Below are 13,523 nucleotides of genomic sequence, written 5' to 3' on the forward strand. Positions count from 1 at the left end.
TTGACCCAGATCGAACCAGCAGCCTTCGGAGTTAGGAGCACAGAGCTCCAACTGCCTGAGCCACCGGGCTGGCCCGAATATTTGTTTTTAAGCCACCTCGTCTCTGCTTGTTATGGCAGCCACAGCCAACTAAGACAAGCAGAGACACTGGCTTTCGGCGGAGCAAGGAGAGTTCGTTCACAGTAACAGGAGGCAAAGGTGGGTAAACGTGTGGTGGGAGGCTGAGGGGTCTCTTCCGAACGCTCTTATTTTTTTCAGTGACATGGGGAGCAAGGTGAGCAACCGACAGTCAGGACACGGGGTTATAGGTCTAAGAAGAGTGAGGAGGAGACAGTGAATGGAACAGGGTGATGCAATAAGCACATCTGAGAAACACCGTGACTCTGTTACCTGAGACTGGGCCAGGTTTTTGGAGTCTTGAGCAAAGAATTGAACAAGATGCTGAGGTAAAGTAATGAAAAAGCAGTTTATTAGAAGAAAAACTACTCTTCAAAGAAATAGAAGTGGACCCAAGCCACAGAAAATGGCTCAAGAGCCTAATTAGAAGAGAAAGTACACTCCAAAGGGTTTGGAGCGGCCCCGAGCAAAGGCAAGGCTCAGGAGGCTCAAAAAGGCTTGGACTGGCAAGGATTTGGAGTTTTTCTCCTTTTTTCTCTAGAATGGGCTGTTCCTTTCTGGGACCACTGGATTGACACCTGTCATTGACAAGAGGCTATTACCTCATCTTTTCAGACTGCGCATGTTCCTTCCCAGAATTCAGTCTGTTATAATATTAATGAACTTCCGGGCATATGTATGATATTATAATGATGGTATAATGAGGCCCAGGTGAAATGAAGGTCATTGTGGCCTTTACTGCACAGGTGTGAGTGGCCGGTTTAATCTAGTTGGGTATTTCTTCCTCATAGGGGTAGATAATTACAATGTAAAGGACAAGTTTGGGGCAGAGAGGAGTGGTCTGGTCACATTCTGTGGGCTGTGCAGGAATGCAGAGACCCGATGCCTACCTCTAACTGCCTGCCTTGTTTTCCCCTTGAGAGACATGATCCCCATAACATCTCTATGGGAAGTTGAGGGACAGAAGGTCTTTTCTTCTGTATCTGCTTCCTGCTGGGCAGTGGTGTAGAGCTGTCCCTACCTATTGGGGGAGTCACGGAACTTTCGCCCTGTCTCATCTTAGATGAGAGGAAGGGGTCTGGAGATCCGCTTGGAAGACCACGTTGGCTTCTTTGGTTGGGACTGGTCATCTTGCTGGGGTATCCCCTGTATCCCCAAGGCCCCTGAATGAGGAAAAATAGATTTTAATTAATAAATCCGTTAGCTCTATAGAGCCTGTGGCCATTCAACCCGTCAGTTAGGTGGCATCAATTGTCCAGGAGCTGGGCCCAGAATGGGTTGGAAAGGACATCAACAAGTATGCTGGCCTGGGGGAAAGTTAAAACCTAGTTGGTTTCTGGGATGGCCAAGAGTTAGCTTCGGAATGGCCTGGGGGAAGTTGGCAAGTCACAGGCTTTTAAGTAGTTAGCTAAAGCAGGGGTGAGAGACATTCTGTGATTCAGGCCAGGAACAATCGTTAGTCTAGGCTTCAGAAACTGATTAGAAGAGTAATCAAAGCTAAGGGCTAAGGAGCTGAGAAAATAGGGACCAGGAGACAAAATTTTTATAGCGAGGAGGCTCTCCCATATCAACTCCATGAGCTCTGTGGTCATGGAAATGAAATGAGCAGCCTGCAGTGCATTTTCCTCCTGGGACGTGCAGTTTGGGTGCAGGAGGGGAACTGGCAGAGGTACCCATACTCGTGGGTGGGATTTGGCCAAATGAGAAAGATAACTAAGAGGGTGAAAGAGTGACGGTAAAGGAGTACTGATAATGACACACAATGGGGATCCAAAGGAGGCAGGGCAAACGCGAATGCAAGGGGTTGAGGGCCAGCGAAAAGGTGCTGGAATCACTGGCTTGCAGGCCCTGGTGGGCTTGCGGGATTGTTGGCGGTGGGGACCTCGAGGGAGTGATGGGGAAGATAGAGTGGGCATTCTAGAACTGGGGCTGGGAGAGGGCTGCCGCCACGGGTAACGGAAAGATCAGGACCAGGGCAGTGGCTGCTGAGAGGGGAAAGACAAGCTCTTCTTGGGGGGAGACCACGCCAGGGCACTTTTTATTGCGTTTGTAGGATTGCATTTGCATCAGATTGTGAAAGGAGCAGTGTGAAATGTGAGTGATGTGGACCGGGTGCTAAAGTCTGTAGTAGAAAGGGGGGGGGGGTTGTGGTGATCTACTGGCATGGTCGCCAAAGCTGAGGAAGGAGCAAAGGGTCTGGAAGCAGAGTGGAGCCAGAGGACGCCCTCCCTCCTTCTGGCCCAGCGTACACGGGGCACAGGGGAGGGAACAGGAGCCCCTGGAGAGGGAGAACCAGGTGTCAGTGAGAACAGAAATGGATAGGGAACATTTATAGGAGAGGACACGCGGAATTTTGCTGTGGATGGATGGAGTCAGAAAGGCCCCTAGAGAGCATATGGGGACGAAAGTCTGGAAGATGAAGGATGTTAAGTCCCGGGCTCCCTATAGGGCCTGGAATAAAGGCTTTGACAAGCTTAGTTGGAGACAAGCTTTGGTAGGAAGCTATGCCACTTGGAGGTGGGGGGACTTAGGGAGAAGTGGGGTCTTCCCGGGAGACTCACTCTTGCTGATGGCTACGGGGAGCCTGGAAGGAGACCCTTTCCACAAACCTGCCTTAAAGTGGAAAAGCATTATTTCCTCTTTGAAGCCGAAGACTCTCACTGACAGGAATTCCAGAGGCAGAGTGGGCTCGGGAGCAAGCCCTTTACCTGTAGGCTCCTGTCTGAGGTTTATATGATGGTTGCCTGGGGGGGTGGGGGGGACAGTCAGGGCCCCCCACTTCCTTATTCAGGAGAGGCTGCTGTTCCACAATCATATATGACAATTTTAAGTTCTCTGCTGTTTACCTGCCAGGGTGACAACTAACACAGTACACTAAGTGGGTCAGAGATCTTAATGAGACAAATCTCCCTGCCCAACGTGGGTCCTACACCTGCATTTGGATGGTGGGGATGTGGTGTTTTCAGGAGAAAGGGAAGACCCCCCTGTGTCCGTGCCTCCTATCAACAGCCACGGACCTCCACAAGTGCAAGTGCTTTGCCCATTTTCTCCTTCGCTCCACTACTGATCCTACAATTAATTATTTTTCCTCTAAAACAAAAGAGAAATGCAGTGTAGATTTCAGTAAAAAGCTTCCTAAAGCATATGATAATTTCATTTTTCTAGGTTAATAGAAAAAAAGCCAGACGGCCTAGTTACTTATGTACAAATATATATCTATTTATACAATTTATACAAAAAATATATATATATTTGCCCTTTGGGCAAATTTTATGATTAAAAAAACCAGAGGCCATGAAAGGAGCACTCAGTCATATAAAGTTCCAGGTGACCAAGCTAGTCTTAATGCTTTGTCTTCATTTGTTGATGTTTCTTCTAAAAACATGACCTCTGATGAAGGACGAACTCCAGTAAGACTTTCAAACCTCCTCAAAGATGATGTAATACTTGAATGGTGAGTCAGGGAGGTTTTCTAAAGTCAGTTAAATAACTTAAGTATTTGACTCCATCTTCTATTAATCAACTGGAGCTATAAAAGAAATGTGTTGTATTAGTAACTTGTAAAATGCCGTCAATCTGGGCTGGTCCGGTGGCTCAGGCGGTTGGAGCTCCATGCTCCTAACAACCAAGGCTGCCGGTTCGATTCCCACATGGACCAGTGGGCTCTCAACCACAAGGTTGCCAGTTCAACTCCTCGAGTCCCACAAGGGATGGTGGGCTCTGCCCCCTGCAACTAGCAACGGCAACTGGACCTGGAGCTGAGCTGCACCCTCCACAACTAAGACTGAAAGGACAACAACTTGATTTGGGAAAAAGTCCTGGAAGTACACACTGTTCCCCAATAAAGTCCTGTTCCCCTTCCCCAATAAACTCTTTAAAAAAAAAAAAATGCCGTCAATCTTAAGACCAAGAGTCTTCAGTACTCTCCTATTCTATGTGAGTTGCCCTTTTGTAATAAGCCCATCAAAAGCCAAGGGTGCCGGGGAGCAGAATGGACGGAGACGGGTCTTGAACCCACCGGAGACGACACTTTCAGTGCGTAGCACTCACAAACAATCCTGTCTCCTCAAACCAACTCAGTCTCTGGGTGCAACTGAAATCTGCCAATAACAAATCTGAGACCGGAAGGCCTGTGGGCAAACGGTCACCCCTTCAAGCATTTATTTCCTTTTTCACCACATGAATCTCCTGGGAATGGTTTTCTTTCCAGCTCAAATTCTCTTCCTGTTCACTCTCCTCTGTGGTGATGAAAGAGGAACTCAGCCACACCCAAAGCTGCTGCTTTGTCTCAACAAGTCCCTTCATACTGAGATTCCAATTCTTGGCGTTTTGTCTGCCCCACAGTCTGGATTTCCATAGACCAGACCAGACAGACCAGATCAGACCGGATCAGACCACACCAGAGTTCCCAAAATATCCAGCTGGCATCCTACTCCCTTTAAAATCTTCAGGAACATTCTGGCCTCTTCTCCCCTTGCTGGCTGCCCAGCCCTGACCACCCACATTGCACATTCTGGCCCATCAACACGTGCTTCTTGCCTAAGTCCTTCTGCTTCTTAGGCACTCCTCCACTCTCCCCAGCGTGGCCATAAGCTTCCTGAGGGTCAGAGCCCTAATATGCGCTTATTAGTATCCCATCAATGTCTAACCTCACTGCGTAGACCAACCGCAAGCCATCGGCTAACACAGTACCGGCCATCAAGTAATCTCCGCAAATGTTTGTGGAGTCAATCAAGGAGCCAGTGAAGGGATATTTCTGGAGTACTCCATCGCCTTTCTGGGTGGCCCTAAATGACAGCCCTCCCCTGAATGACCTCCACTGTCATTGTCCGTGATGGCCACGCCTCCACTGCAACCACCTGGATCTCAGCAGAGGTCCCCCCAGGGATCTCACCCACACCAGGCACACACACACCGACCCCCAGCTGAAATGCCCCACCTCTGACCCTCACCCCTTGTCACCCCCTGTCCTCACCTCACTGCTAGCACACCTGCGCCTCCCCTCAGCACACCTGTAGTTGCCGGACTCCCGTCCAGCCCCTCTCTCCATGGCCTCCTGGCCCATCAGCCCCTCATGGCTTCACTGCCTCTGCCCAGCCTGCACCCCAGGACTAGCAGGGCTTGGACTCCTTAGAATCCTGTCCCCCAGCCTCCTGTCACAGCTGACTTCCAGGTAACCTGGTCACTGTTCTACCCCCAATCTGGGGAGAAAGGAAACCTCATCGTCCATCTGTTGGTCCCACCTCACCCAGGCCCCTCCTTCCGCACAGCAACCCCTGCTTCACCCCGACTCCAGCCACTGACAAAGAGCTTTCTGGAAAATAGCGGCTTATTCCACAAAGGTCTTGACTGCCAGTCTCCCTGCCTCTCTGCAGCCCTAACACGGTGTCCTCCCTCCAGATTGCTAACAGGATGCCCCCTGGTCCTCATGATGGCTCCCACTGGCTCCTCCACCTCTTCCCACCATCCAACGGCCTCTAGCTTCTCTTTCCTGGTGACCTCAGCTGCTGAGGGCATCAGGGACCATCCTGATAAAGATGCTCCCCAACTCCAGCCCCAGCTCCTAAAACCTCTTCTCCAATTATGCACCGGACATCACTACCCAAGAAATGGGCCCACACCCCAAACTCAACCTGTCAAAGCACAAATTCATCATTTTTCTTCCCAAAGAAGAGCCTGTCTGACTCCTCTGCCATGCCTGGTAATGCCACATCTTTTGGGCACCAAGGATCAGAATTCCTGTTGCTTTTGGCTTCTTTTTTGAGGAATACTAATACTCATACTAGCCAATGTTTCCTGAGCAGTATTACGCGGCAGTCACTATTCTAAGCATTTGACTTATATTCATTTCTCCATGTTGGTATTTCTATGCTTTTATTACGTATACGACCACGGTTATTTCTGTGTTCTTGTTATGCTCATTTTCCACAGAAGACAACTGAGGTACAGAGAGTTGGCGTAACTAGTCCAAGGCCTGTGAGAGATGGAGCTGGGTGCAAACATACCCAGGGACTCCGGCACCAGAGCCTGCACTCTCAGCTGAACTTCTATTAATCTGATCACACTTTCTCTCAAACCAAACCCTCCATGTTCATTTCTGCCGTGACCCCCTAATTCAGGCCCTCTCTGCTTGGCTAGATCATTCCATTTATCCACTTACCCACGTCTCCATCTCCAGCCTCTTGTCTACGAACTCACCCTATGCTTTGCCAGCAGAGCAATCTTTCTAAAGTGCAGCTCTGCTCAAAAATCCTCAGTGGTTCCGCCGAAAAAAAAGACCCAAACCTCTTGGCAACTCTCAATGTCTCCACCTGGCCTACGCTGCCGGTCCAGCCTTACCTTCCTGCAGCCCCCTGACATTTGCTACCCCAAACAGGATGACTTGCCACTTTTTTTTTCTTTCAATTTTATTGGGGAATATTGGGGAACTGTTTCCCCAGGACCCATCAGCTCCAACTAAAGTCGTTGTTTTTTCAGTTGAGGGCACAGATCAGCTCCAAGCAAATTGCTGTTTTCAATCTTGGGTTGCAGGGGGCGCAGCCCACCATCCCATGTGGGACATGAACTGGCAAGCTTGTTGTTGAGAGCTCGCGCTCTAACCAACTGAGCCATCCAGTTGCCACATTGCCACTTCTTATCCTGCCCTCTACAACTCCAGGCCCTTAAGCTTCCCCTCACCCCTCAAAGCCCAGCTCATGGGCCCCTGCCTCCTACTACCACTGGGATCTGCCAGGAGGATGTTTTCTGGAGCCAACACTGCCACCGTTAATTACGTCGGTGTCCTATCTTTTGTTTGTGATACAGGCCCAGCTCTGACCCTGGCTCCTGAAGGGAACCCAGTCCTTTCCAGTGTTGCTGGGATGGGAGGAGGGATGTGGTAGTGGTGGACAGTATCGTCCTCAGGGTCTGAAGCCCTAGATTTGCATCCCAGCTCTACCCCTTCTGAGCGATGGGACTTGACCCCTCTGAGTCTCCCAACCACTGTCTCTAAGCCAGTGGTACTGACACCCCCGTGCAAGGCTCACTGAGATCACGCATCACGGAGAGTGGCTAGCACAGGGCTCAGTACATGGCTGGCGCTTAATGAACTGTGGTTAGTGTATCTGCTGATGTCCCTGATTACGGGTCCAGGCAACTGACGGGTAAGTAGAATCTGCTCCCCAGGTAACAGGCACTGTCCATCAGGGCTGCTCTGGCTCTAGTGCATGACGTGCAGTTCAACCAGGGCACTTACTTGGTCCTGTTGTTTTTTGGGCATTTCAGAAAACCTGCAAAGGAAGACAATTTCATCTCCATTAAAGAACTGAAAAATAGAAGCTACAATCTGGAGTTCCTAACTGCCTTTTAGAGACCTTACTCTGGAGAACTCTAAGCCAGAGGCCTGTCAAGCTAGTATTCCCTGAACGCTTAAATTAAACTGGCTACAGAGGTGTTCCAACGAGTTGTTCGAAAATTACTCATCAGGTGATAGAAAAACAAAAATTGTCGACAAAATGACTCTTTCTACACCAGCTTGGGCATAAGGCTAAAGATGAAGGGAAGGCTAGAACGGTTTGGACTCACACTGCCCAACAAAAAGACAATGTGAGCCACGTAATTTTAAATTTTCAGTAGCTACACGATAGAGCAAAAAGAAAGAGGTGAAATTAATTTTCATAGATTTTACTTATTAGCTCAACACCTTAAAATATTTTCATTTCAACATGTAATCAATATAAACATTATTAATGAGATAGTTCATATTCCGTTTTTTTATAGTAAGTCTTACAAATCTAGTGCATGTTTTGTACTTACGGCACATCTCAGTTTGGGCCCTCCCCGCCGCCCCCAATTTCAAGGGCTCGCTAGCCATTTGTGGCTCGTGGCTACTGTTTCAGGTAGTGTATCAGTTTCCTTCCCATAAAGCACCAGACTTAGCCAGGAGCCATGCTAGGGGATCCAGCAGCTGAGCCCCCAGGCTTGATTCTCTCCCTTTCTCAAAGCTGCATGCCAGACATCTCACCATTTCCCAATTAATGGCTTTAGAGTTGAGCTGCTTGCCAAGGTACTTATTTTTTTAGAATCATGTTTCTGTGTTTTTTGTGTTTTGTTTCCAGGTTATATGCTGCTACCAGTATGGACCACTGGCATCATTTTTTTTGCCCCCTCCACTGAATGTTCTTTTTTTTTTTTTTTTTTAAGTTAAATCAACCAGTTGTCATGGAATTTGGGTACTCAGTGCACTTTCCTTTGGTTCAGGGATTGTGATGAAAGACCCACAAGAACACAGAGTGGAAAATGATTTTGGTTTCTGGGGACCAATCTGTTAAGGAGATGACTAACTACAATACCACTATTTGGGGATTACAAACAACTTTTTTTTAAAAGAAGATTTGAGATCCCCAAATATTGTACTCATTGGTGATGGTGCCTTAAAACTTCCTTCTGCTGATTTTTATAAGTTCTTTAGAGGAGAGTCAATTCACTGATAATCTATTAGGGGTCTTCATGGTATTTGCAGCCTATAATATGGAAACGGTATCCTCAGGAAATCATATTCTCGTGCCAATATCCCAAAATAGTCTAGGTCAGCACTGACCAATAGAATTTTCTGGAATGATGGAATTGTTCTCTATGTAGGCTCTCCAATATGGTAGCTAGTAGCTATATGTGGCTCCTGAGAACTTTTAAAATGTAGCGAGTGCAACTGAGTTTTAAATTTTATTTTTAATTAATTACATGTTGTATGTAAATCACTGTATGTAGCTAATACCTACTATATTGTACAGTTCAGGTCTAGGGAAACTGAAATCTAGCTTGCAAACTTGCTTCAAGATACGAGTGTGCAATGATCTGGACCCTAGACGCCACCACCTTGCAGAGCGCTTACGTTTCAGCACTCCCTCTGGGAATGACAAATTAGTATGAAATCTGTTGGGGCTTCCAGAACATCTGCCCACATGTATAGCCCGGTCAATATCCTTTGGGACTTGAGGAAGGGTTTCTTGTCAGGTCAGCAGTTCTCCAGGGCTTATGGGTTGCTTTCTAGGTTGGCCCAAGATCCCTGGGGGACTGAGGAAAGCTCAGGAAGATGACACAGGTAATACCGGTAGCAGGTAATTATTACCCACACTGCATCACCTAACTCAGCAAAAGCTCCTTCCTACTTGGGACCTCCTCCTCAGCTATAAAAAATGGACATGACGACCACAATGGCCAAGAGTAAGGTCTCTTGCAGAATCTGGCTTGGCGGCCAGAAGTATAACTAACTGCATGTTGAAGTGGACCACCGCCAGGAGGCAGCTGTGGAACAGGTTCAGGTATATATGGCTGTGTTCCCCAGCCTGTAAAACTCACCATTGCCTGAAGAGTCAGTCATTCTACCTTAAAATAACGCAGAATCCTTGAAGGAACCGAGAACACTCTACAACCCAGACAACAAGTAAAACACAAAAGTTTCTGTTTCTCTCATCAAACTACTCATTTTCTAGCCTTTGAAACACGAGTTCAAGTTCGAAACATGATTTTTTTTTTTTTTTAAGGAAAGTATACATACCGATTACAATTAGGACTATTACTGTTAGTCCAACTGCTGGTATAAGGCAATACCTATACCTTGAATGCTCTGTAAAAAAAAAAAAAAAAGAAATACATGTAACTGAACTCATCGAAATAGAGACACAGCAGACCCTCCTTACTTGCAGATTCCGTATTTGCAATTTACCTCCTTGCTGAAATGTATTTGTATCCCCCACATCAATACTCGCAGCACTTTCTTGGCCATTCGTGGCCATGGACAGGACAGTGAAATATTTGAGCTGCCAACGCACATAACCCAGCTGAGTGTGAACAAGGCAACGCTCTGCCTTCCTGTCCCAGTACTCGGACTGTCAAGTGTTCTATGCGTGGCCTGTTCAGTGCCACGTGTTTCACATTTGTGTGCTTTTTGTCGGTTTAAAACGGCCTCCAAGCATAGTGCTGACATGCTGTCCAGGAGTTCTAAGCACAAGAAGGCAATCATGTGACTTACAAAGAAAATCTCTGTGTTATCAGGTTGGTGCAAAAGTAATTGCGGTTTTTGCCTTTTTTTTTTTAAACCTTTTAAACCGCAATTACTTTTGCACCAACCTAATAGATAAGCTTCATGCTGACAGGAGTTACAGTGCTATTGGCTATGAGTTCAGTGTTAATGAATCAAATATGTATGTGTGTATGTGTGTGTATGTGTATATATATATATATATATATATATATATATATATATATATATGTATATATGTGTGTGTATGTGAATGTATATAGTATATATATAGAGAGAGTGCCAAAAAAAATGTACACGTTTTAAGAGATGTTATCTTCATAGCAGTAGTCCGCCATCATCAGAAGTGTCTGGACGCAGACGGCAACCACTTTGAATACCCCTTGTAATTGCAGAAGTCAAACGTGACTTGTATTCATCTTTTGTTATCAGTATATATTGAGTATCACAATTTCAATATAATTTTTTCCTTTCTGAAAATGTGTATACGTTTTTTGGCATCCTGTGTGTGTGTGTGTGTGTGTGTGTGTGTGTGTGTGTGTAGTCTTTAAACAGAAACACACATAAAACAAGATTACGTATTGGTATTTTGCCAAAGATGTTGTGACCAGAGGCTGGCAGGAGCTTAACTCTGTATTTCCCCAAGGAGCAAAGGTTCGGTTTTCGCTAATTCTGTGTGCACTGACTTTACAGAACATAACTACCATGAATAAAGAGAATCAACTGTATTTCTAAACAAACTTATATGCACAGGGGTCATACCTGCCAGGCCCAGTGTTACTGACTAAAGGAAGCAGATATTCCACTAGAAGTTTTGTTTCCGGCCAACCCGCACTGCCAGTGGGAGCATACCCTGGCGTTGTGAGTTTGGTGGGGTGATCTGGCTTCTGTGCACAGCAAGCTGTAAACATGCTCACCACCCAGCAGCTGGACACGGTGCTAAGAGTTGTGCCTCCAGCATCACTGAGTCATGACAACAGGGTTCTGTGAGTGCCTCCACCTCTCGGGGTCTCGGCTTCCTCCTGGGGCTACTCTCTCCAAGGGCCGTTGTCAGCATGCACTGAGTCAAGACGTTTAAGAATAACTGTCACCACTAACCTACTGAGGAGGTACTATTGGGAGCTCCACTAACATCCCCTGACCATGCAGTTCCATTCCTAAGATGCCAACCTACAGAAACTGTCCCGGATGTAGCCCTCCCCTCCCTCCAAAAAAAAAGGTACACAGAGATTTACTGCAGCCTTACTCACAATGTCCAAAAGCTAAGACAACGTAAGTGTCCTCAACAGGTAAGTACGGTATGTTCCTGAGGTGGATTCTATCCAGCTACCGAAAACCCAACGACAGAAGACTGAAGGGTATGGCAGAATGACCACCACGCACTCTGCTGAGGGAGGGCGAGTTACTAACAAAAGTGCAACATGAATAAGCGAGAAGGGAGAGGCGAGGGGGGGAGAAGAGGGGAGGGAGAAAATGAATGAATACATGAGAAGAGAAACATACACCCTTTCCTCTTATTAGAAACACAGGTGAGTTAGAACAAACAGGCAGTCACCATGGGTCTGAGGTGAAAGGCCCCTGGCCAGACACTGCTGGTTGCCCCTTCCCCAGCCATTCTCCCCTATTTAGTAACAGAACTCAGATTTGCAGCTGGGCACACTGCCACTCAACTCAAAAATTAATTTCTCAGCCTTTCTTGCAGTTAGGTTTGACGATGTGACTATAAGTTTTGGGCAAAGAAGGGTTGGGTGGCATTTTTTCAAAAGTCTCCCTAAACGCAATAAGGCAGGCCATTTCTCCCCCTCTGAGATAGCTGGGAAGGCAGCAGGAGCTGGGCTGCACCTGGGTCGGTGACAACTTCATAAAGCAACAATATGCCCAGAGCTGCCTACCTCCGATTTTTTTAACATGAAAGAAGAAATCTACATTTTAAGCCACCGATGTATTTTTTTTTTTTTGAAGAGCTGAATCTAATGCTAATTGATACAGTCCCTTTCAGAAACCTCTCTCCGATGGGGCGATGGGGCAATGTCAGATGCTGCCACCACTTGGGGACAGCAGAGACTCAGGGGGGACAACAATAACACAAGCTCTTCCTTCTCTGTGCTTCCGCCTTGGCCTGTCCTTTGCAGTTATAGTTGGCCACTTCCTCTTCACTCGGCTTCTGAGACACCACCTCCCTGGTTTCCTTCCTCCCTCTCTTGCAGTCCTTTTCAGTCTCCTCTGCTGGATCCTGTTCGTCTTAACAGCCTTAAAAGCCAGAGTCTGTCTGTCCCAGGACACCCTCTCTCTGACATCTGCTCACTCTAAGTGATCTCATTTAGTCCATTGCTTGAAATGCCCGCTATACTCTAATTAGGCCCACATTTATATCTCCAGACCTTACTATGCACTAGAGAACTAGACTCCTATATCCAAGGGCCTTACTTGGTGTCTCCATTTGAAATCTAACGGGCATCGCCAACATCGTGTCCCAAACGGAATTTTTTATTTCCTCCACACACCTGCTGTTCCCGTCTTCCAGTCTCAGTAAACGGTAACACAATCCATCTGGTTGCTCGGGTCAGGAATCTCATGTGAGCATTGCTTATGAGTCTCCCTGCCTTCCTGGCCTCACCACAGGAAATCCTTTCAGCACAGTTTTTAAGCCATAAATACTTCAGCATACATTTCCAAAAGATGGGGATTAGAAGGCAGTTTTGGGGAGGTGTTAACGCGCTGCCTCCTCCGACCACCGGTGCTCTGATAATAAATGCTTATTCTATGGCCCAGCTCCTGTGTCGGTCTATTCGCTGAGCGGCGCAGGCAGCACGAACCCCGGACTCGGGTGGCCTCCGGTTTCAGTCTCTGGGTACTCCACCTGGCTAGCCTTGGGGTTCTTCCGGTAAGTCTTTTGGCTGGCGGACGGTCTTGGGGGCTGCCTGAGACTGGACAGGTTCCTTGCTACAAAACTGACCTCTGGAAGCAGCTGCCAAGCGATTTTGCTGCCCGAGGTGGGGGTTGCACCTTGGCTCCACTGCTCACTGGCGCCCTTCTGCTCAGTTCGTATAGAATAAGCTTTTGCCCTATTTTTCTGCTTCTGGTTACCGGTTCCGGGAGCACAGCTTAACAATAGATCATATCCCAGAAGGCTTGAGCTTGGAATGTCCTTTGTCCCACCCAGTTTCTTGTTTTAGAAAATTACCCTGAAACTTATGATCAGTAGATAAAGGCTTAATGATCACACACTCAATGGTCTAGCCTTCTTTCCAAGCTGCTCCCATCATTGGTCCTGGGTTGCTGATGCCAGCGGAGAGCCACATTGCCAGAGGGAAGGCTCCACGCAGACCTCTGGGACCCTCACACCGCCTTTAGAGGAACGCCCCGATTTTCCCTTAAATATCACTAA

General features: G+C 47.3%; 1 protein-coding gene across 2 annotated transcripts in view; it reads right to left on the reverse strand.

Moving 5' to 3' along the window:
- Nucleotides 1-447: 447 nt before the first annotated feature.
- Nucleotides 448-13,523, reverse strand: part of CD58 (CD58 molecule) — a 44,197-nt gene continuing 31,121 nt past the window's right edge. The window contains exons 4-6 of one of the 2 annotated variants that reach the window (XM_074319317.2): nucleotides 9,653-9,721; nucleotides 7,352-7,385; nucleotides 448-1,280 (exon numbers count right to left, since the gene is read on the reverse strand). In XM_074319317.2, coding sequence (XP_074175418.1) covers nucleotides 1,244-1,280; nucleotides 7,352-7,385; nucleotides 9,653-9,721 — 140 coding nt within the window. In that variant the 3' untranslated portion in view covers nucleotides 448-1,243. Of the gene's footprint in view, nucleotides 3,647-7,351; nucleotides 7,386-9,652; nucleotides 9,722-13,523 lie in introns of both variants that reach the window. The other variant, XM_074319318.2, reaches the window with a different exon arrangement.

Source organism: Rhinolophus sinicus, chromosome 7 (genome assembly GCF_057876585.1).
Source record: "Rhinolophus sinicus isolate RSI-liver-muscle chromosome 7, RSI-T2T, whole genome shotgun sequence".
Lineage (NCBI taxonomy): Eukaryota > Metazoa > Chordata > Mammalia > Chiroptera > Rhinolophidae > Rhinolophus > Rhinolophus sinicus.